At 36.6% G+C, this 25,332-nt stretch overlaps 1 protein-coding gene across 1 annotated transcript in view; it reads right to left on the bottom strand.

Moving 5' to 3' along the window:
* TMEM131 (transmembrane protein 131) overlaps positions 1 to 25,332 on the bottom strand; it is a 94,058-nt gene that overhangs the window by 10,974 nt on the left and 57,752 nt on the right. The window contains exons 12-32 of the mRNA XM_064646252.1: positions 24,453 to 24,561; positions 22,559 to 22,667; positions 21,596 to 21,749; positions 21,324 to 21,494; positions 20,901 to 21,011; positions 20,681 to 20,815; positions 20,106 to 20,210; positions 18,661 to 18,747; positions 14,793 to 14,945; positions 14,570 to 14,645; positions 14,350 to 14,467; positions 12,946 to 13,084; positions 12,746 to 12,855; positions 12,300 to 12,366; positions 11,249 to 11,400; positions 10,162 to 10,304; positions 8,850 to 9,036; positions 7,518 to 7,703; positions 5,464 to 5,622; positions 4,263 to 4,858; positions 711 to 886 (exon numbers count right to left, since the gene is read on the bottom strand). Of these exons, the coding sequence (XP_064502322.1) occupies positions 711 to 886; positions 4,263 to 4,858; positions 5,464 to 5,622; positions 7,518 to 7,703; positions 8,850 to 9,036; positions 10,162 to 10,304; positions 11,249 to 11,400; positions 12,300 to 12,366; positions 12,746 to 12,855; positions 12,946 to 13,084; positions 14,350 to 14,467; positions 14,570 to 14,645; positions 14,793 to 14,945; positions 18,661 to 18,747; positions 20,106 to 20,210; positions 20,681 to 20,815; positions 20,901 to 21,011; positions 21,324 to 21,494; positions 21,596 to 21,749; positions 22,559 to 22,667; positions 24,453 to 24,561 (3,243 nt within the window). The remainder of the gene's footprint in view (positions 1 to 710; positions 887 to 4,262; positions 4,859 to 5,463; positions 5,623 to 7,517; positions 7,704 to 8,849; positions 9,037 to 10,161; positions 10,305 to 11,248; positions 11,401 to 12,299; positions 12,367 to 12,745; positions 12,856 to 12,945; positions 13,085 to 14,349; positions 14,468 to 14,569; positions 14,646 to 14,792; positions 14,946 to 18,660; positions 18,748 to 20,105; positions 20,211 to 20,680; positions 20,816 to 20,900; positions 21,012 to 21,323; positions 21,495 to 21,595; positions 21,750 to 22,558; positions 22,668 to 24,452; positions 24,562 to 25,332) is intronic.

The raw sequence follows: 25,332 nt of genomic DNA, 5'->3' as shown, positions 1-25,332 counted from the left end.
AATAGCCATCTTGAAAAAAAATCAGTGGTGATTTTCAAGTGACAACTTACTAAACCATAACCTTTAAAATATATCACATGGATTTCCTTTTATTTTCCCCCCCAGTCTTTTCCGAAGTTCAAATTTAAGATGTCAATTTAGGCTTTGTTTTCTTCCTTTTGCAATTACCTCTGCTCTGTTTAGTCCCACTACACAAACTGGGGATTTAGTTTATTACCTAGAAGCAAGTGAGCCAAATGAGTCAAATAAAGGTAGGGGTATTGTATGAGGTAATTAAGTTAGCTACTTACTGACAAGTTACTACCATTGATCTGACCCTTTGTAATTGACAAAAGACATGGATTTAGCATACACCTTAATTATGGAGTGAAATTAGTGTCCATACTGTGGCATTTTATTCCGCAAATAGAATAGGCCAGGAGGGTACTGAGAAACAATTCCCACAATGCTGCTGGCAGCTGGTGGCTTATTCAAGCCACAGTCACCCAGGCATTTTCAGTCCTGTGACTACATGATTCAAGAATGTTTGCACTCATAGAGGAGCAAATTTGATAGAGAAATGAAGGCAAGGATCGGGAAAGATGTTTTTTAATTAATGTTCTTCCTTTGTTAGGGTATTATATGAAAGCTGAGGGTGGCGTGGCGGAAAGAGACTGTGTTCCTACTTCAACAGGAAGTAGGAACTGCTCCTTTCCTGAGCAGTGCTGTACCTCTTTGAGCAGTGGTTCCGTATCTGGGTTTGAGGTTTCTGTTGTGGTTGAAGAACTGTCATCATCTGCCAAGGAATCCTTCAGCTCATCCTCTTGTTGCTTTCCTTTCCCTCTTCTGTCCTTTTCTTCCCGTTTTTTCTGTGGCTTAGCCTTGCGCTGAATTGTTTTCCCTTTTCCTAGGAAGATATGGATGCTTCAGATTCTCAACAGCAGTACTCAGAGACGGGCTAGTTCCCTTCATTTCAGAGGCTAACCCACATGATTAAGCCTCTGAAATGTGTTGCCTATTAGGACACACCAACCACTTAACTGCCCCTTCACTGTGAGCAAAAGCATTAGACTTGAAGAACTCCGTTCTCCACCATCTCATTTATGCTCCTGAGCTGTACCCTCAGTGTCTCTCTGTGGATGTGGGCACTTGGCTCCCTATTATTCTTCTCTGCTCTGTTCCTGGGATTGCTTTTAAACAACATAGAATTCAATTTGACAGTTTAACCATGTAAGATTATATTTAAACATAAACTTCAGAAGTTGACACAAGCTTTATCATCCGAACAAACGAAGAACAGAAACTATTAGCATGTCTGTCATTTAGAAAAACCACAAAATAACTTGAAATAAGACTAGTGTGAATGAGAAAAATCACTAATAGTATTTGTCTAGCAAAGAGCTAAAAAAACCAAACACCTCAAACCTGAAAATCTTACACCCAAGTATGCTTTCTCCTCTTTCAGAGCGGACTATTCTAAGACGTCTGACTAAGTTGACTGTAAAAAAGTTTAGCTTGACACATTAAAATGTTACTATATCTCAAAGCAGGGAAAACAACGCGTTAAACACTCCAAGGGATGTCTGATCAATTTTCTTGAAGCAATACGCATACAAATAAATAATGCTTACTTTTCCAGCCATTTCAGGTTAACTGAGGTGCAGCACAGTAGAAGGTCAAAATGCAGAGGTTTAAGAGCCTTCAAAATCAAGCCAAAGGTCCCGGCTCGCGAGACAGGCAGGATTAGGCTCCCAAGGAATAAAAAAGTCATCAAAAAAAAAAGCATCAATACAGAGCAACTGTGCATGTGTGTGTGTGGAGTCTTCATCAGCTTACCATTGCCTGTTGCTGTTCTCTTAGAGGATGTAAGCTTTCACAACATTCTTATGTCTTTTATTAGATGTAATATGCCTTTACTCATAGGATCTTTCTAATATTCTGCCCTTTAGAACAAGCATTCTCATTTATGAGCCACACAGTGCCTGCATACAGCCTCCTGGACAGACTTAGCAGCTCACTCAAGCCTCAGTTAACCTGTGCTGAATAACTGGATTCAGCCTCTTCTTGGTTTGTACCGGCACGAGTTGGAACTGAGACTGGAAGCACCATGACAGCTGTTATATTTCATCTGGCAAAATGGTAAAGTTTGTACCAAACAAGAAATTTGCCAGTATTTTGGCAAATACCAAACCAAATACATATCAAGAAGCAGTGCCCTTAAACTTTGGTTTTTTAACACATAAATACCAACGGCTGTATCAAGAAAACAAAAGTACTGGAATTACAAATATGCTTTTCAGCATGAATGCAAACAGATGCATAAATACAAGCACATCTTTCTACAGAAATTTTCTAAAGGTCTGCTTCTGGTATATTGGGGGTATTTTGGATGTGCCTCAGGCAGCCTTGCTCCAAGATTTGCTTCAAATGCAGTCTAAATTCAGGATTGCTAAGCAGTTTAGTGTTCATCATTAGAAAATCTTAATGACATTAAAATATAATGCAAAGCAGCTTTTTAACAAAAATCTAATGCAGCCTCTGCAGCAGTGAGCTAGCACACAAGTATTAGGAAGCTGAAAAAATAGACTATAAAAACAGGAATCCTGCACAGCATCTTATGACAGACAGTTTAGTCCAGAAGCTCGTGCTTCTGCAAATGTTTGTGACTAGTTCTAACTACTTACCTAAAGACAAATATCAGTGTGTGTATATAGATCCAGACAGAACTTCCTCTACAGTTTTACATTTTTAGAGAGGGCAAATGGAAATGGATACACTACATTATCTGGATTGGGAATATGCTTTTGAAACTGAACTCAGTGGTCCCCATAAGGCATGTGCAGCTGCATCACAAAATCACACTCGAGTGCTAGAGCTGGTTCCTTCTTAGGCTGAACTAGAAATGGAAGATGTGCTCCAGAAGCACTCCTAGCTCTTTAAGGCATTCAGTACGCAGACTGGATCAGTCCACTGCACATCTGCTCACACGTGCCCCATGAGGACACTGCATCCTTACTGCCAGACACTTTGCTTTCCAGAGCTCCAGCACTGCACTGTTTGCCAACATAGACACTGTCCATGAAATCTACCTACTGTCACACCACCTTCTGGAAATCCATTTAGCCTTTATGGAATGAGTACCTGACAAACTGGTTGCAATTCTCTTAATTCCCCCAACTACATATACCCTTGCCAAAACCAAAACAGCATAAGTAGCATATTTCAGCAGGATCCCAAAGCCTCTCATCATTTCAGAGTCTCCACTTTGAAAGTCCAAATGCATTGTAACAGCCACTCTGAACTAATTAAGAACTTTCTGCTCATTACCACTTAACAGAGTGAAGTTTTCCTCTTTGGTGGTCCATGATCACACAGATGCTGTGGTGTTTATATGCCTTCCTATGACTCATTTTCTTAACTTGATCTCTAATAAGCAACACAGTATCAGTACCATTTCTGCACAACAGTGTTGGTAGCAAAAGTGAAAATATGTTTAGAAATAAATACATTAAGATTAAATAATCACATAACTCTGAGACAACTGAAATTACTCATACAAAAATCATTATTAGAAGTTCTACTCTAACAAAGTGTTCATTAGAAGGAAATAACTGATGTATAATTTCAGAAGTCTAAACATATCTAATGTACAATATTAATTTTAAACTCTAGGCAACTGAAACAATGGATAAACAGTTCCAACTCAACTCTAACCTCATGCAAAAATGAATGTAACGTATAGATACAGGTGCCATATGTTAATTTGCTGACCACCTGACATCAAGGATTTTTTTACAACTGCAAGTCTGGACATGAAGAATTCCATTCCCAAACAGTACCATAGGGGCTTACCCATCTTTCTCTCTTCCCCTCCTCCCTGCCTCACTTTTCACAATACACTAGGACAACTTCCTTTTCCTTTCCTCAACCCTGAGCCTCAAGTATAAATCATGGAGGTGGGAGGCATGGATGCTAACCCAAAGGCAAAGGAGTAGCAACCAAAAGCATCTTTCTTCTCCAGGGGATCAGATGTTTAGATATTCACACTTTGTTTTATCAAAACACTCCAGCATTTTTGCAGGAAGAATGACAAGCTAGCACAGCACAAACTTCACTGCCATAAAGCAACAGAAGTGTTCAAGGCACAGGCACATACTGCAGGACAGAGAACCCCAGAAGCTATTGTTTTTCACACTGTGAAAACATGACCTTTACAGCTGATTAAATCTTGTCCTGTGCCTTACATAATGAATCATCCCGTTAAAGCACAATTGTATTATTACCTTTGTTTTTTGCTAGTGGAGATGGGGGCTGCTCTGTAAACACATCAGGGGAAGGGGATTCTGGGTGGTCAAAGTCTTTTTCCATAGTTTCTATGAGCCCAGTGAGATCTGAATCCTCTGAGCTGTGCCTTCTGCTGCTGGCACATTCGCCATGAGGTGGGCTGAGAAGCGGGAGCTGTGGCAAAGTACTTTCAGTCTGTTGCTCTTGCTGCTGGGGCCCAGATGCTGGGGGTTGCTGGAGGGGCTGCTCTGCCAAAGCTGGTGCCTGCTGCTGCATTGGCTGCTGGTTCTGCCTTGTCCCCTTTGCTCTTCTGCCTGCAGCATGAGTCTGAGCTGTGGAACCCGAATCCAAGGTAAAGGGGCCCGTTCTGTTCACTGACTGCATGGAAGCTGGTTGTGCTGAAGTCCTGTTAGGTATGCTTGAACTGGTTTTGGATTTGATGTTTTCAACATCAGGTGCATTTCTATTGCTGTGAAGGTGTGCTGTTGCATTGCATTGTTTATGATTCCCTGCACCGGATCGTGAAGACGAACTGCCTGCTCCATAGATCCCTCTGGTTGAACTGTGATTAGAATCCGATCCGAGCATATTCAAGCTGGAAGAATAACGTGTTTAAAACACACAGTGTTTCCATTCTTCACCATGAAAAAAGAATCACCATGTCCAAAAGAAGCCTTGAACTACACTGCTGTTGGCATGCAATCAGCAAAAATGTCTACAACTTGTCTGACAAGTCAGTAGCCTTCACCATATCCTGTTCACTTGCTTGCTCTACATAGGAACCAAACTACAGTAAAATGACAGTCAATATATATATATGTCAGAGGGAACACTGAAAGGAGAAGTTCTTTAGTTAACCTAAGGAGAAGTTCTTTAGTTAACCTAAGACACCAAAGGTAGGAACTTCTGGCCTGCAATTTTTCTGCAGTCTATACCTTTCATTTTTGAGAGCATTAACAGGAATCCTGGTACAGTTTGGTTTTGGTGGGATTCTTTTCTTTCATTTTTTTTTTCCAAAGAAAGGACATTCCTCACAATCACAAAAGTCACCTTTTAATCCAAGCCATCTTTTTATAAGTAACTGAGAGGATCTTTATTCATTCACCTATTCTATAGAGCAGTATTACTTTTTTACTGGCTTGATAATTAAAGAGGAAATAAATGGGAAAAATACCACAAGAACCCCAAACATTTACTTACTTTCCATCAGATGAAATTCCAACTATTCTCCTGAGATCAAGTGGCCTTCCCATATCAAAGGGAGGGTTTGAGGCCTCAAAGGACAAGCGTCTTCTAAATGGCTCCCAAATTCCTTGAGCTTCTAGATAGGCTGTTCCAATCACCAAGAGAAAGAGTACACTGCAGAGAAGAGAGGCAGTCATCTAAGGATTTATTTCTTAGTTTTGAGATCTTAAGGCTAATGAGTTTAATCACACAGGACAAAAATTGTACCTTGTACTGAAAACGCTGAAAATTGCATCGAAACCACAATTTTGTCTGATAGAAACATAACACACAATAGCATAGTGTGATATATGCACATCACCAGCACTGAGAATGGAAACTAGATGCAAGTCTGACATGCAGTTGCCAAGAATAATAATCCAAAAGAAAAAAAGTTGGACTTCAAAACCTGGAGCCACAAGCATGGTAAGAATCTGAACCAACAGTGATTTAGGGAAGGCTACAATAAACACCACCTTATCAAATTAAAAAACATGAACTATACAAACTCCTAGTGTTCATTCCTAGAAATTAAGGATAGCTTTGCAATGGTATGGAAGAGTTATTTTAGTGACAACTACCAAACCCGTGCATGATGGCGCCCTAAACGTAAGTGTGGCTGCCTATGCACAGGAAACTTGGAATTTATGAAATATGTTAGGACTCTTCTCTAGTTTGCTGCTAAGAAGGATGTTTGTACTTATAAAAAAAGACAAAGTAAGGGATTAGTATTCTCTATTCTTCTGTAAAGTCTAATTAACAAGTACAGCACATATAAATTATCCATGCAAACTACACTTATGAGTTGGCAAGCATTATTCACTGTCAAAGAACAAAAAAGAAACTCAGCCTATACATATCTAACAAATATACAGAAGTAAACCACGTAAGTACTTACTCAGCACTTTAAGTAATGCAGTGTTAGTGACTGCATTACTTAGGAAAGTGCTGAAGAGCAAAAAAAGAAAATGAAGTGGGCTGTAACTATCTTCTCTATTTCTTTTGTCAATCCCTAGAAGGAAAGACACCCTAAGTGAACATTTGTGTAACACAGTACAGCAAAATGGAAAAGCCAGTAACTTACTTTGAAGAAAGAAAAAGTGCAGGAAATTACATGTGCGTGAGAGTGTGATAATGCTTTGGATTTGCAGCACACAGAAAGAGCACATTTTCATTACAGGCATCTACAGCATCAACTCCTTTCACACTTAAATATAAGCTTAACAGTAATGAACAAAAAAACAGCATTGTTGTTATTGGTAAATCAAAACTCATACTGGTAAGTTTCTATGGTAGGGTTTTCCCTGGACAAAAGCAGTGGGGGTAAGTGTCTCACATCCAAGAGGTGAGCAGGGACAGTTTATAACCTCAGATTTCAAATAAATAAAATAGGTAGATGTTAGACTATGTAAATGGTGGAATTTTCATCTCATAATTCAACCAGGCATAATGAACGTGTCTGTTTGCTGAGGAAAAAAAGTGCATTAATATGCTGATATGTAACCTGTGAGTCTGCAGCGTTGCAAACAATGTCCTTCAGGTTCTCAGAAATCCCATTATTAGTATCACCAGTTGTCTGTCACACAGCAGTGGCAGCAAAGTTAAATTCATCCAAGGCATCTGCTAAGCTCATTACAGTCACTGCCTCATATCTCTCTGAAGCACAATACTCCAGAAGGATGCTTACATTTCTATAGGAATTCATGGCTAGCAGTGCTTTAATACCTAATCTGATTCAAGACCCTACAAATTACCAGGGCTAACAGGAGTATGTATCTCATTTAAGGAAACAGGCTCAAGCAAGAAGTATATTTTTTGTCCTTGCTTTGAGCACAAAGTTAGTATTCCTCAAGTCTTAAAAACTGTTCACGCTCCATCTAGAGAAGTGTTTATTAATTTGTTCTCCTTTTTGACCTCACCCTATTTTACTTTACACCAATTACAGCATGTATGGAATACATATGTGCTTCTCTGTAACCTGTACTCAAGCAGCAGTAGTTTGTGCGTCTAAGAACAAACACACACACTACCTCATTATTCCTGAGATGATTATGTACAGTGCCAGTTCCCAATTGGGCCTGGGGAGAGCCTCTGCACATGTTGCCAACATGTGATATGGAAGCGATGCATTCAAGATAAATACGAATTCAGAGCCTCCTGCAGTGATGAATTTTAATTCACGTATGACTCTGGAAGCAGTGAAATCTGGTGTAAACCTGAAAGCAAAGTAAAGCATGTTAGAACTTTTCATGTGAATAGCACGAAAGTTTGAAGCAATTTTTACGACTCATAAATTAAAAAAAAAAAACAAAACCACAAAACCCACAAAAAATCCCCCACAAAAAAACCCCACCAAAAGAAACTAACAAAAAAAATCAAACCTTACAACCCAACTCCATCAATTACCACACAGCCTAAACACACTTAAGAGTATCTATCAAATACCTCAAGAAGTGTTTGACTACATTCATTAATACCTATGGCTTAACACATCTGATACTAGATTACTCCTGAGATACCATATTAAGTTATAATAACTAAAAATAAATTTTGACCAAATCTGTTAAAAAAAGCTATGAATACAGTAAAAATTTAACAGCAGCTCTAAGTAAGCAATGCAACCAACTATTGTGTGAGCTACAAAGTTTTTAAACATTTCACCTTTAAGTCATTAACGTGTGCCTTTTCAAAAACATTCCTACTACATCATGGTCTCATCACAAACTAAGACTGTGCAGAAATACTAGTGAAGTTTCACTGCCTGCAATATTTTGTACATCCACTTGCAGAACAGAAGCATCTTCTGAACTTGTTAGATAGAATATTCTGAGTAGTTAACTTTAAATCAAAGCACTGTTAAACAATCGGTGTTTGGTGCAGAGATCTTTTACAATAAAAACTGACAGAATTACACAATCACTATCATTAAGGCAACAGACAAAATATTCAAGACTAAAATACTGTTCATTACAATAACAATCCTTAGACTAAGGCTCTTTTCTACATACTGTAATGCACCAAAACCATATGCAAACCTAGATCCCATGTGCATTCACAACTAAAATGAAGGAAATGTATAAAATCCCATACAGTAACATTATTCTGTCACAGTAAGATATACTTACTGAATAGTAAGAGAAGTAATACTATATCCAGTCACAAAAACACAATATAATGAAAAATCAAACAGTGTTTCCAAGAAGAGAGAAAAAATGTCATGATTGTATAAAGTTATATAAAACCCCCAAACACTCAAAGCTTCAGTAAAAAGCCCTTAGAATTTAACCAAGAGAGTTTTCCTCTGAAACAAAATTAAAAATCCAAATGTAAGACTTGATTTAGATGTAAGAAAAAATACTTACAATATGACAATGTCTTTAGAGGCATTGGCACTTAGTGCAAATTCCTGACAGTTAACTACTTTAAATCCATATCCTTCACATGTATAGCCACTGATTTCCATTGTTTTCACATTAATCTGCAGCTGTCCTGTATTTTCCACTTTAAATGTTCTTCTCAGTGTGAAATTTGGTTCTTTGTATTTCATTTCTAGAAAAAAACAGCAGAAAAGTGGTTAGTGTTATGCTAAACAGACATCTTTCACTACATTCATATTCTACAGCAAAATAGAGCGCTGTCAGTACACAGCATAAGAGAGACTAGTGAGGCTCATGGAAATAAACTAAGTAACCTCCAGGAACATATCTCTGCAGCCAGATTCTTATCATTGTCAAGGTAGGGCATTTGTACAATTCCAGAGCCCTCTAACTCATCAGGGAAGAAATACCCTGAACCTCTGATAGCACTGCTACCTCATAAAAAAATCATCTAAGCTTCAAAGTTCTTTGATGTACTGCCTAATACCTTTGTGGTATTCTGTGAACGGTCCCATCAAACGAAGAATTAAAACTGTTGGGTTTTTTAGTTTTGGTGTCTTAAAAATAAAAATCCATGGTTAGCTACACATATCTTATTAGCAAAAAAATACCTAAACCACAACATCTAAGAGGTAATGAGTAAACTTGACTTCAAGTTTTCTTATTCCTCCATCAAAAAAAGCAGAATAATCTCAGATAATAATTAACATGGCACCTTAGAAATATGTCTGGAAAACTGCAAAGTAGCAGAGCAGATTTTGACACCAGATACAACTAAACCTCTTTTATCAGTTCCTTCAGTTAATACAGGTACTCCTGGCTCTCCTCACAGAAGCAAGCCTGGGGCTACAGGGCAGAAAAACCTCTGATCTACAGTAGAATCTGGCTGCAATTTAATTTTCATCAAGGAGCATACCCAAACTTTTTCCCTGTTGGGTATGTGCTTAAAGATTCTGAAGGTGTGAGAAGAAAAACATACACAGAAGTTATGCCTGTGATCCAATTTGTCTTAAATTTAGGAATTACAGATTATGCTAATAAATATATCAGGATCTTCATCTCCTCTGTCTTGCATTTTAATGGACAAAGGGCTTCTGTTTTATCTTTCCTAGTTTTCAAGTTAAAATGAAAGACATATTTAATATTCTGCCTAAATAAAGTAGCAATTTTAAGATATTTAAAGGAAGGAAATTTCCAGGGCATTAGAACAGGGGAAAAATATTTCCACACATTTAAAGTTTTACATGTAAAATATAATTTCTTTTCTGTTCTGCATACTAGCTCAAGAAGTACTCACTTTCTGAACAGTCTTTTAATAATGCTTCTGTGATTTTAAAGCGTAAAGAACTTCCTGGACCAGGAGGTTTTCCTGCAATCTTCAAGCTCTCAGTTGTTCCTTGTCCTTGTACCATTATGACATCTATCACAGTCAAATTATTTCTGTGTACAAAAAAAGGGGGAAACATTTATAAAAGCTTCTCTAAAGACTATGAAGTTATATTCCAAATCTGGAGAACAAAAATATAAACAGTTCCACAGATAATTCCCCACAACATGGAAGTAAATACTGGGGATCTCAACCATAGTGTTTGCAAGACAAAAGGCCTAAGAAATCACAGCATATACAAATACAATGAAATACTTGTTAAAATTTGAATCTCTTATTAATGCATCACACTTGATACAAAAGTGGAGTAGTTATTCAGAGCTCTTTAGTAAAGACTGAACTTGCATTGTAGCTTGATCTTGCAAATGGCATCTGTAACCATTGTCTCTACTTTCAAAACAGTGTAGTATGTACTTAAGAAATCAAATCTCCAGGTATTGGTGGATGAAAAACTAGACATGATCTGACAATATGTGCTTGAAGCCCCCAAAGCCAACCGCGTCCCGGGCTGCATCAAAAGCACTATGACCAGCAGGTCAAGGGAGGTGATTCTGCCCCTCTACTCTGCTCTTGTGAGACTCCAACCTGGAGTACTGCATCCAGCTCTGGGGTGCCAGGACAGGAAGGATATCAACCTTCTGGAGTGAGTCCAGAGGACTCAGGTCTGACGGGGCTTTGAGCAAGCTGAAGATGTCCCTGCTCACTGCAGGGGCGTTGGACTAATGACCTTGAAAGGTTCCTTCCAACCCAAACCCTTCTGCGATTCTCTGATAACAGTGGATTATATATTTATATTACTGAATATGTACTGAATACGGTTTAACAACTGTATAACATCACAATTACATCTAAATTAAACCTTTCTGCAGACACACAGGATTCTACAATTATTCTTCTAAAAGCAATACTTTCTTGACAGCTGATCATAAATATGACCTTATATATAAATAAAGAACATTGGAAAAACTCATACTCATTTTGGAAATATCTGTCTTACCTGATAACAATCAATGATGAAACAGTTTTATTAAGAACTGGAGTAAACTTTACTTTGACAGACTTTCTCTCACCAGGTTTTAATATTAAGCTTAAAACAGAATGACGAGTCGAGCCCTTTGTAAGTCCCATGGTGGTCTGCAGTGGTTGGACCTTAGAGTAGAGAAAACACAGCAACACTTCACATATATTTGCTATATGGTATGGAATAGTATTATTTCAACTAAAAAATCGGTCTTGTCATAAATAAGTGTACTACCCAGTGACATTTCTGTTTTCTTAACCAGAAACTCTAATGGCACATGAATTTTCCTCATTTATTAGTAAATTGGTTTTGTTTATGGAGAAATAGAACAACATGACAGAACAGAACTGACCTGAACTACACCCATGTAGATTCATAAAGTTCTAGCAGAAGAAAGAGTTCAAAAGTTCTTATGTATGTATTTTAAATACTAAATTAGCTTTAAGTCATTATGGAATATTTTCTCTCCTCAGAATTTTCCATTGTTTATATACTCTAAAAATGTTTTAAGGGGAAAAAGCAAATAAAACAGAACTACCCAAAAAAGCATATTTTGCTAAGTTTGCCGTTTGACTTTAGACACTGTACAAACTGCAAATGGAGGGGAAAAGCCAGAGGAGAAAAGAAGTGCTTAGGATGTGGCACGGTCTATGTGAAAAGGCACATGAGGGTCCACAAAACTTAAATCACTTAAAAGAACCAACAAACCAACAGAAAACTCAATACTTTGCTAATTTTAGGACTAGTAACCACTATACTGAAAAAAATAATCCTCCGTCAGTAAGAGAACAAGTAAATGCAGTTTTCCTATAACTTCTACAGTTGTATTATAATGTAAGCACATGGAAAAAGTGACACTTTGTTATATTTGAAGAAATACTACTTTTCTCAATTTCCTGAAAATATCCAAGAGAGGCATCACATTTTGCACAGTAATAACGAAACTTGAAGACATGTATGGCTGAACTCTTATGAAACGTTAAAATAACTAAATTTAAAATTATGAAGAATGTACTGAAGTACTTACACAATTTCTGAAGACCTGAAACTCTAGAGTCCTCTGATTGAAATTAGTTGGTTTACTCAAATTAAACCTGAAAAAAAATTATAATTTTTTATTTCTCCTGGATCAGGGAAGATGGCGACATACTTGCATTTAGAGATTTTAGCACAAATCAAGAATCCATGGTAAAATTCAATATGTAGCTGAAAGAATAATTTGGTTTTATTTTTCCATTTCCCCCCTTGTACATCAAGTTAAGAAAGAAACGTAAACACAATTTAGCTCAACAAAAAATACAGATGTGTGCTCAAAGGCAACAGATTCAGATCTCAACTGGCCTAATGATTCAAATTCTAGAAGTGGCCAACACTGTAACTACCAACAAAACTGGCAAATCATGCATGCATTTTTTGTAAAATGCATTTTGAGGTAGAGTGAGAGTACTCCAAGGACTCCACAACAATACTTACCGTTCTAAGAGCTTATCAACAAAAGTGGATGGGTTAGAATACAGAGCTACAGGAAGAAACTGAATATACACAGGAACATCTGCTGGATTTTCTAGAAAAATTTCTTCTTCCTATTCAGAAACACAATTTTTAAAGTTTATTTTAGAACTAATGTAATTAGAAATACCTATTAAAATGATACTATCACCAAAATAACTTACTGATGAGCTGTTTGTGTTGGTGAGAGGGAAGTTTAGATGGCGAGGTGAAATAAGGATGGAAGGCCAGGCCATTTCTGCTGTAATTTTCAACTGGACATCCTTCTGAAGATCTGTGTCTACTTCAAATACAGCATTCAGTCTGGAGAAACAGTGGTAAAACTTACTTTAAAGGACTAAAACAGAAAAGCCTGTAAAAACCAGAGGGCTTAAAAGCACCCTGAAAACGACATTAGTCTGAGAAGCAAGAAGAGCTACACCTACTGCAAAAACAAATTTTGAGAATGTAACAGATTCAGATCAGTAGGAAAAATAACCCAAAGCTTATCTGATGATTTACAAAGGTATAAAGAGTAGAAAGGAAAAACTCCAATGCAGCATCCAGACATCCACTATCCAGAAAATGTATTCTGCCTGCACATGTGTGATGTACAGTAAATCTGTATGCGTACTTTAGATGCAACGGATACACAGTCTCTGTGCCTATATTCCTAATAAATCTAAAACAAATTTGAACTAGTCACACTGTGAGTCACTATTTCTACTGCTGAATGAAGTTCTTTGCTACTAAGATACATTAATACATCTTAATATATGATTTGTTATAATGCTATAATCACCCTCCACAACAGACTTGGGTCCCATTCTCCTGCAAGCCCTCCACATAACATAACAAAGAAGGGATAAGAGAGGGTATGCTTTTGTTGCTCTATTTTGTTGTATACAGACATTTTGCTTCTTCACATACCTTTTTTGAAATGGCAGTCTGGATGCTATCATATCACAAAAGACACGCACTTGCTGTTAAGATTAACTTGTGTCTCTTGGAGATTAAATCAACTTTATGTATGAGAAGGCACACGTTTAAAAGGTATGTAGCAGTCTATGGAGTTTGACTTTTTCTAAATATTAAGTAGCAACTGCTGATCATCTTCCATTCAGCAAATCTCAAGATAAAGTCCAAGACAATTTGCTAATTCACTGAAATGCAATAACCTCAGTACAGACAGGAATATTGAGGTTACTATTTTAAAGAAGTTTAAGCAGGGATACTGCACAAACAACAAAATCTGGTTTGGGAAGTTTTTGCAGAGTAGAGATTGCTTTGCTGTTGCCATCTTTTCAAAAACTGCAGCAAACTCCAGTGAACAGTAACTTTCCGTGTTGTGTTTGACTTGAAGAAATTATTACTGTTTTTTAACTTTTAAAATGCTCTCTTTAGAAGTTTTGCAGACAAGGCCGAGCAATTCCTTTCTTGGCTCCCTCTCAAAAGGCAGAAAGAAAGAGAAGCCTTGTATTAAGGTTTTTCAGAAATATAAGGTATTAAGAAACCTTGTATTTTAGAAGAGCACACAGAGTTTTCCAGTGATTTAAGGCCTGAGAAAATAACAGGGATAAAATACTTACCTATGGCTTGAGTTCTCTTTTATTTCTGTCCATTCTTTGAATAAGTTCTCATGCAAATCCCAGTCAGAATCCCATGCATCTTCTTGCATTGCTATGCTGTGCTGAACTTTAGATTCCGCTTTAAGAAATAATGTGGTTTTTTAACTCCTCAAATAACATCATTGCTTAAGGACAAAACTTATTTTAAATTATTTTAATTATGAAGTTGAACATTACTTACATTTAGTTAGAAAAGGCAATCCTACATAACAACGATCTCCACATTGTGCACTAGGATCAAAATAAATATTTGCAATCTGCAAAACAGATAAGATAAATCAACAGCACAGTAAATCTAATGACCAAAGAAAAAAGAAATAAGATTTCTGATGACTACAGAAACTTAACATATGTTATACAGAAGAGAGGACTTACAAACATTTAGAAATAAGGCATAAACAAACCTTTGATTTTTTCCCTGGTTCTAAATCGTCCTTATTACTTCTTAGCCTTCTATAAGAAAACCTTATATCTTCTGACAGGGACCGTATGTGTTGTATTTTCACTTTCTGAGAAAAGGAGTTCATAATATTCAGGCTCTGGTGAACTACTTTCCCCTAAAGAAAACAAAAGAGGGGAAAAGTGTGCAGGATATGCATTTTCCCTAGCATATGTATTTATTTATGCAGGCTGGCAAGGACCACAGCAGTGTTGAAATGTTAAATCGAGATTTTTAACTATGTTATCTTAAAAAAATGTCACTTGCAACACTTCAAAGTAAAAACTTTCTGTGAAATTGTATTCTTTCCTCCACCTGCTTCCAAACGCAGTTCATCCCTTTCTGAAAATTAAGATTACCTTAAGAATCTTGAGGAGCTAGGAAAACAGTTCTCCTTAATCACATCATGTTAAAAAAAGTACCAGAAAAGGAAAGGCAAGAGAAAACTTGCTAGTAATTAGAAATAACCTTAAAGAAATATTAAAGGGAAGCTATGGATTACAAACACTACAGGTGACAGAGGGCATTTAAAACACAGATACAATCCTTCTTCCTGCTCCCAATGTGATTAAGATATCAGCCACCAAAATTACAACATTTAAGAAGAAAACAGTGCAAGTTTTTTTCTCCACACCTTTACACCCTGCTTCCTTTACTGAGCCAAATGTTATTTTACCTTTTAAGCACAGAACATGTAGTTCAATCATTTGTCATGATCAGAATCATTGCAATGCTCAAGCTCTCCCCCTGCCCTCAATTGTAAACCAACTGTTCTGTGGTCACATTTTACACTTTACTTCAACACCTGGCCCTGACAAGCACAGAGTAAACAACTAATAAAAAACAAAACAAAAGGAAGAAATGTGCAATTCAGGACTGGTGGTGAGAATTCAGATTTATATAAAATAATACGAGCAAATATAAATACCCAAGACTATCTTCCAATGAACATGACTTGAGGTTTTAATGTTCCTCTTAAACCAATACTTTCAGCTTTTAAAAAATTTCCCTATAGTAAGGACTGAAGTGGAGACATGAGAGAGATGGAACTTTTGTAGGCTCAACAGGAACAGGAAATAGTCACATACTGTAACACTTACAATAGTAAAAACTGCAGAGGGAAAGAAACTACAAAGAAACTACAAATCCCTAAACAGTACAGTCCTGTTAAACTGAATAGGAGGTACATCTTCATCTATGGAATCCTATGAGTAACAAACTGCCATCAACTGGGCAAGATACAGGTTTGTTAAACTCTGTAGAACAAATAAAATTTTACTGAGACCTTTATGTAGCATTTAGACATGAAACAACAGATGAGGGAAGACAGCTTTACCCACCAGCAGTAAGAAAAACAGAACAAGGCCTTTTAGCATACAGGCCCTCAAAGATGAGCTTTGATCAGGGAAGAGTTGAGAGGTGGCACTGTGAACTAAAGATGAGACTATGAAGCAGAAGTCAACACAGCTAAGATTTGTTTAAATCAAGAAACTGATCTTTACAAGGTCTGTATACACTGTCTGTGTATTGCTGACAAACTTCAATGGAACATCAGAAATCAGACTTAGGTGCAAATACAGTAAAATTATAAACAGAGACAGACAGTACTGGCAACCAGACAGCTGCAGGAGAACTACATCCTAGGTATGAACTGAAAAGCAAGTGTTACCAAAATAGTAGCACCAAGTTATTTCTGGATGGTGTAGATGTCAAATTTCTCTACCAAACACTGAAACAAGACAAACTGATGCTATTTTAGGCTTATTTTCATAAGTAATGGAGGCATTACAGAATAACTAGATGCAAGAGTAGCATGAATTCAGTGAGCACAAGTTTAGTTTGAAATGAATCCAAGAAAAAATACAAGTAAGCCTGGTGTCAATGTTCTCAAATATCAAAAGAGCTAAGTGATCAACTAATGGAAATAGTAAGTGAAGTTGACTACTCTGAAAAGCTTGGGGCTTGAACACAGGAAACAGTCTAGAATCTTGTCAAAGGTTATTATATCTGAATCTATACTTCCAAAGAAAAAGCAGGAGGCCAAATGTCACCTGAATGAATTATCATCTGAAAACATCACTAGAAAAAGTACGAAGGCAATAAAAATCACACCAATCTAGGGAAGAGAAAAAATGATGACAGCAAGGAAGCTATGCCTCAGAGGCTGAGAAACACAGGTACTATAAGAAGTAGCACCTACCAAAACAAAACAAAGCAAAAGTAAATAAACAAGGAAAAAAATCAAGCTGATCAAGACTTCTTTATGGCCCAAAATGGAACAAAATACTTCAATGTGGAATTCAAGAGGGACAATGAATTTGACAGGAATTCATCATTACAATAACTCCTAATAAATTAGGACACAGAATATAGAAACTGCCTTATCCATGGTGAAGGGGAAATGGACCTTTAAGTTAATTCAGTTTATCAAAAGCTTATGCAGCAGTTCATAGATCAAGTTAAAAATATGGCACTCAGAGTAATAAATACTCATATAATGGTGAGGCAATATAGTCAAATAGAAAATATGTATCCTAAAGATAAAAAATAACCAGTGATTTTTGCAACCGTAGGCATGAATGCTTCATCTCAAGAGTAGCAAAAGACTTCAGAACAATTTGTGACATAGGAGGTCAGAAGGGAGATGGAATGAATAATGACGCAAATGTCACTGAAGTCCTGCTGACTGACCTATCTTCCTCTGATGAGGCCTATTCCATCACTTCTCAAAAAAGTTATCATTTATTTGACATGCAGTAAAACATTTGATAAACTGCCAGTGAAAAATTACTAAGTAAGAGTATACAAATTGCAAGAAAAGCAGGAGATACTAAGGAGCTATCAGAAGAAGAACACACATTGCTCTACAAGAGATTGACTCTATGCAGGCCACACAAGGAAACAAAACCCCCCAAAAATTTACACACAACATGCATGGAGTTAGTTTCATCCTTTTAGAAAATTGCCATCTCTATCTCCTTTTGCTCATTCCCAGCCCCTTGAGTTTTAAAACTCTATCCTGATGATTTTTCCATCGTATTACATTCTCCACTTATAAGGAAGTCACGTCAAGTTCAGACTTCATCAGAATACTAATTGCAAATTCCATATGCCTTGACTGCCCATGCTTCTATGGTTATTCTGAATGCCAAGTGAGAAGAAAGTATTACATGGTTCATATCTTGCTGCTTGAGTCTGCCCTGAGCAAAGAAACCGCTTTCAGCACTCACTGAATAAACACTACTGCAGGAGCATGGATAAAAACAGCCATTATGTATTTCTGCAGAGACCTGTAGACCCACACAGCTTTCTTGCTTTCCTGTTCATGTACTCGACCATGCACCCTTCAGATCTACTTTCAGTGTGGAAACAGTACAATAGCGCTCCCACAGAGATCAAGGGCTCCTTATACTGAAGTATCAGTTCATTATCTGACTTGGTTGACTTTAGGGATTTGGAGAAAGCATTTGCGCAATTTCATCTCTCTTATTCATGGTGCCAACATGCATGAATTGGTAATAACCAAGTCACCACAGCTACAGCAGAATGAAGCTGCAAAGAATCAGGTTTGGGACCATATCAGTATTCCAAGATGCTGTTCAAGCGGGCTGTAGAGGAGATGTAGGGGTAACTCATGTGTGAAACACGTGGGGGAAAAAAAACCCCAAAACCAAACCCCAAAATAATGACAAACTAAATCCTAACAGTTCAGTAGCACAATCTCTCCAGCAATTTGACATACAACAATTCAGGACAATGGTCTCCCTTGAAAAGGACAGATAAAGAAAAAACACAGCAGGAAAACATTTAATAATATGATCCAGCTCTCTTACCGGAAAAGAAGGTGGAAGAAAAATATGTTTTGGGGAGCAGGTCAATGAGCCTACAGCAATCACTGCCTTCACTGGTATAGTTAAAATCTGGACAAAAAAAAAAAACAAAACAACATGAAAAGTTTAGAAATGAATACTTACATTCCAGACTTTAAACATCTCTTCCGCTTTTAAATTGTATAGAATAAAAAAACCCTTGAAATTCTGCAATTAATGTAGTCTGAGATTATATAAACATTTAAAACATGGAGACATGAATTAAGATTTCAACACATCATCACATTCCAAACAGTCACTCCATACCGTCACCCATACATCCTTAGCACCATTCTATACAGAACAGAAAGCATACTTAAAATATAAGCTCTCTAGTAGGGTATTATATAGGTATCACTTTGTTGGAAAACAAGAGGGTAACATCTTTAAAGTAAGTGAGTATGAGGGAAGAGGATACACATCCAACTTTTTAAAAAAAACATTAGGAAGTCATGGTAAGACCTTGACATACATAGAAAAAATAATGTGGAAAGGATGGCAATGATATTCTTTCTGCTTATTATTAAAGTACCAATACAAGTAGAATAACTTTTAAGAACAAGAAAGAAAATTAAATGCTTCAGACTCTATAATTGAAGGGTCACATACATGTACAGACACATTAAAAAAATCTTAAAACCTCAGATAACTGGCAAAAATTAGGAATTTCCCATGTTCTGTAGCATCATCAGAACCACACAATAAGTAATATAATTTCCTGACTTCAAAAGCAGAGAGTCACATTTGATTTTTTTTCTACATATATCACAAAAAGGTATTAAATTCACATTCCATTATCCAGTAGAATCTCTCTCCTGAAAAAATACGGCATATGAAGTTGAGAATTAACTGGTTGTTCTCTCCTGTACTAATCTTAGCATAAGAACTGTTTCATCAGTTGCCAGGAAACTGCAATATGATTTAGTGGGCATGGTAGTATTTGGTCAAAGGACGGACTTGGTCATCTTGGAGGCCTTTTTCCACCTTAATGATTCTATTGTTCTACAAAACAACTTTCACACACTGGGTTTTGACCAAAAAAAGTCTGAAATTATTGCTTAATTTCAGTAACTGATAATGTACTGAAAAGAACATTGTCAGCACGTGTTACACCCACAGATCCATGCACTGATGCTTTGAGGATGTCATGTCATTGAAAAATCCATACTGCAAAGCAGTAGGTCAGATTTAAATGGTTATTTCTGAAAGTCAGATGAAAATCATAATGAAAGCATACTGTTGTATGACGCAGGGTTAACTTGCAAAGATAACCTGACCTCCAGAGTTCCCTTCCAACCTCAACTTCTCCCAGACCATATAACCTGTCCACTAATTCAACTCTTAAAACTTCACACTTAAAGACTCAACATTTCTTTTGGGCAACACCCATGAATATACAATAAATATACCTCATAATCTGTTGTGATTTGTACAGCTCCATCATGAATTCCTTCAAGTTCTTTTGCTATTAGATTTACTCTGAACACAGCATAATAGCCTGATGCTAGGACCACCTGCAAATGGTAGGAAAAGGGTCATCCATTGTATTCCTTTAAATGGAAAGAAGTTTCACTAAAAAAACATACCCAATATCCTCTGATTCCTTTAAATTGACTCAAAATCCGTTTAAAAGCACTGTCACTGGTACACAAAAAATTCACACACAAAAGGGACTAACACTATCTATTCCTTGTGGTGATAAATTTCCACTCTTCTCTGATGAATGATGAGCATTATCTGAGGGCATGGAGATTGCTGTTTCTGCAGTTTACCCTTTCAAAATCTAACCAATTTGAATAAAATATTGCTTCTTAAAATAAATTTAGAAAATCTACATGGTTTACCATACTCACATTCAGATAAAAATTAAGAATTCTTACCTCTGCCCTGCCTAAAGTCAAACTGCAAGAAGTAGCAGAGGTTCTCTCTTTTTTTCTCCCCACCTAAATCTAGCTTTAAGCAATGGATTCAAAGGATTACTTACTGAAGACTGATCGGATGCAGTAGCATTTTGTAGTTCATGGTGGTTTGCAATTATCGTTGTTCTGTTTCCCTTTTCGGTTGTTAGAAGTTCTACGGCCAAACCATCCCCTATAATATGCCAACTTTTTATAGCCAGCTTAAAAAGAACAAAGGTATTCTTTTCAGTAACAACACTGATGTTAACTTTTTAAAAGATAAAATAAAAATAAATCCACCCTTACCTCTATTGGATTGCTGTTGATGACTGCAAATAAAATGCTGGTAGCTTCTGTTGCACTCAATATGCCAAAATCTATAAATCGTCCCTCAGTTTTTGGAGGCAGTACAAAGTACTAGAAAGATTGATAAAAGTATTTTAGCATGAGTTAAACATAAAGTGTGCTCAAACTCTAAGCTCATTAAACAACGCATTAATAAGTCTAGCCCAAAATCTTCGTTCGCGAAGCCTAGTCAGGATAATGAATAAGTCTAATACAACAGTACCACGACAAGCTCAAAATTCTACACATTTTCTATGCAAAACTGAAGGGAACAAAAAAGAATTTTTCATCAGTAACTGAAATAGAAAAAAAGAATTAAAAAGAGTCCTAGGAAGGCTGCCTCCAATTAGATTGAAGTAGCTAGAAAAAAAGAAAAATACTTACATCTAGAAATCCTGTGTATGCTCGGACAGGTAGGTGAAATTTAGAAGCATTGGTGATAAGTAGAATATTGTTATCTATGTGAACGGATGATGTGGAAGGTATAAAATGAAGTGTAAAAATATATCTGGATTCATTAGGTGGAATTAAGACTGGTTTACTGAAGTTCTGGACCTAGATCAGTGAACAAGGAAGATCAATGTTATAATTGAACAAAGTGCATCACATTTAAGCATTTACTATTATGTAAAAGTATTCACTGAAATGAGACTTACTTTAAACATTGGTTTTGCTTCTTCTGGTAACACAACATCATGTATAAGGACTGCAAAACTGAATGTGTTAGTTAGATAGATCAGTCTTTCCACAGAATCAGCAGCACTGTCACGGATGTGAAAGAGTGTGGCACCATGATCAAATCCTAAATATCTATTAGAAGAAAACAGTATAAGGAAATAAAGATTTTCCTCCAACATAAAGTGTTTTCCTTGCACAAAGACAAGAATTCATCAATTCAAACAGCAAAAAAGGTACATATCCCAATGCATGTTGAAGCTATGTTATTAGCATTACAGGGACTTTGATAATTAAGTAATTCAAATGAGGTAAGAAAATATGTAAAATAGCATAATAGGAGGATGTATTAAGATAGTTTGCAAGTCATGCATATTTCTTATTAATGAAATCAGGTGTCTGCAGCACAAGAGTTCTGATAGGTAAGGTTTAGCTTGTTTGCCTTTAAAATACTCTCTCAGTTTTGTTGATAAAGCAGCATCTCATTAAAAAAATGTTTTTAAAGTCGACATAGCCATACTGTGTAAATAAATAACAAAAACCAAGAAAACACTGACAGTTCTTTCAAAATTTTGCTTAAAACCAAAAATATTTTCTCTACCCTTACTCATATTGCAAGAGAACAGCAAATGCAAAACCAGAAAAATTTCCAATACTGCATTTTTAAAATGTCTCATCTGCAGTCTTCAGCTGCTCTGAAAAACAACTCCCTTCAAACAATCTGAACTCAAGCCTTGAAAACAGTTTATGAATTGCTAAGACTACCTCATCTACTTATTTAAAAACAGAAAAATTCAAACAAGTAATTGTAGTTCTAAATGAGCTCCAGATTCAGAAAGTTTGGGTATCACCTCTTTATATCCCACTCCCCCTCAAAAAGTCTAAATTCCCTGTTAATTTACAGGATTTAACTTTTGAACTATGTTCAGTTACTGTAAGCTTACCCATCCAACACTTCTGCTTGATACGGTATTTCAAGTTTGGAGTAGCTCTTCTCTTTCGCTTTAACAGTTATTTTCCCAGAAGACTGTGATGCTTTTTTTGCTTTTGATGCTGTACACACAAGAACGTAAGAAGTTTGTTAAAGCAGACAAAAAAATGATCTATTAGGTTAGACTAGAATTGAGTGGAAGAATAAAAGCACACAGCTAGCTCAGAAATGTAGTATCATGGAAGGAAAAAAATGGATTTTAAGGAAATTTCAATAAGCAACTGGCATGGTGTAAAGCCTATGAAGTAAGGGATTTGAGTTCTGAATTCTTCTCATTTAAGACCAGTTAGATGACCTACCTGATTTAGTAAGCTTATCTACGATAGGGAAGCCTGGTTGTTCCTGTCATATAACTAACTTGAACATTTCCAGATGATAATATGGATCCCAGATGATCTGAACTCCCCAGTAGGGAGTATGGAATACATCTATCCCTCCACTAACAGAATAGAAGCTTGAGATTGCTGGGCTCCCCATTTAGAGCTACCAATTGAGAGGAACTTTGGGCCAGAAACACAACATCTTAGTAACAAAGAAATGAAAGACAAGCAAAACTTTACAGAAATAGAAGCAGAATCCATGTAAGAACCCAAACCACACAAGAACCAAAAATGATGCTCACAGGTCTGCTCCAAGATCACAGGTCAAGTAATGTCAGCTTGGTAGCAACAGTGCCAGAAAAGTCAAGGGATTCAAATACTAGTTAAGAGAAATCACCAAGCCCCTGAAGCCCTGTATGTATTTGGACAGCTGAAATTGCAAATATTTAGGGCTGGTTGCTTCACTGATAAGAACTGGTCAAGTCAATTCCTTAAACACAATAAGCAGCTTGACTAGGTATCTTCCCCAGGAACTTCCTTCCAAGACATACCATATGTTAGCCAGGAGGTCCTCATATAACAAATCCTACCAGTTTCAAAACCTGAACATATTATGACCTCAGGTTGACAGAGTTCAGCTATTTCAGGATTTATTTATAGGCTAAAACATACTTCACTCATCTTACAAAGTGTAAGCTATTAAATATCTAAAGTACTAATCACTAAATGATAATTAAAAAAAAAAATCAATCTTTTCCTCTTTATCCATATAACTTCTAAAATTATGTCTGTCACAAGTATTGCATCTATAAGGTTCCATTTTTAGCAATCCAGGAAGAAAGACTTACAGCACCAATTAGTAGTTTAAAGCAGTAACATAGGAGTAGTTACCACCATTCTGACAGTTGATTAAAATCTCTATAAAAATTGAAGTGCCTTTCTACAGAATATCAGTATAGTATTTACATTCACACTATGGAATACCAGGTTGGAGGGGGCCTCAAGGATCATCTGGTCTATCCTTTCCCGGCAGAAGCACAGTCTAAACAAGATGGCTGAGCACCCTGGCCAGATGGATCTTAAGTGTCCAATACTGGGGAATCCACCCCTTCCTAGGGAGATTATTTCAATGGCTGATTGTTCTCATTGTGAAATTTTTTCTCTTCTGCCTAACTGGAATATCTCCAGGAATAACTTGTACCTGGTTTATTAGGATTTCTCAAAAACAATTGCCTGTTTAGACTAAAAATACATTTAAATCATCAGTGTCTTAACATAAGAATACTGTTATGTTTATTAGAAATATTAAGAATACCTTCTCATCAGTCTAAGTTACCTGCCAATTATGAACAGAGACAATCCTTTCAGAAATAATTGAAGTTTAAAAGAACCATAAGCCTTTCCCAGGTAGGAAAATTCCATTTCCTTCTCAAAATTACAAATAGCATTTTGTTAAAAGAGTGAAAATAATTAATGAAGTTTTCAGAAGCACTTGAAAAGTTCTAAGAAGAGAGGAGTACTACTTACCATCAAAGCTAATACTTGCAACTTTGGTATATTTACTTTCAGAGGCTTTTAACGTAACTGGCTTGAAATGTACTGTTATAGCTTCGTTCTGTGGTGTAGGTCTAACGCTCTGCAAACAATCAAAATATGAAGCACCTGTAAATTCATGATTGCTAACAAGTGGTGCAGCTTTCACATATCTTTCACAATGATACAAGTGCAACTAGTTCTGCCCAAGTTTTTGCAGGTGTCTTTCCTATAACAAAGCATCCTATAAAGCTGTTTTAGAATTTTTTTCAGGTACTGTAAATTACTCGGTCAGTATTCAGGAAAATGGGAAATAGGGAGTTCTCCTTGGAGATGTTGAATGAAGTGATAGTATGGCCAGAAACATGTTAATAGAGTAGAAAATAAGCTTTATTTAAATTAAGATTTATTTTTTATTCTTAATGCTGCAGGGGTTACAATAGCTAGACTATTTGTTTCTGCGGCACTCACTAAGAAAGCAGTCAACTGACTTGTGCAACTACCAGTGATGATACAGACATCTACCTTGTCTCTGATCCCATCTAAGTCTCCAGAGCTGCCACAGAGAAAAAAAATCACTAACTATATAGAGAACAGTTTTGCAAATCTGAGATGACACTCGTTCTACACTAACATTTTACAAGGTTACCTTTTACATCTGAGGATTACTGGTTTAAACTAAATGGAAGAGTAAATTGGGCATTACTGGAATAGCTGTTGTGTCAGTTATTAGCCAGAGCTGATTTGTAGAGGTACTCTTTGCTATGCAGCAGGATTAGGGATTCCATGTCATCATCTGGAGACTTTATAAAAGTTGCTAACAAACTCTCTATTCTAGATTCCATAGAGAGAGAAACTGGGCATGGAGCATTTA

Source organism: Pseudopipra pipra, chromosome 2, assembly GCF_036250125.1.
Source record: "Pseudopipra pipra isolate bDixPip1 chromosome 2, bDixPip1.hap1, whole genome shotgun sequence".
NCBI lineage: Eukaryota > Metazoa > Chordata > Aves > Passeriformes > Pipridae > Pseudopipra > Pseudopipra pipra.
This window is presented reverse-complemented; position numbering and strand designations above follow the sequence as displayed.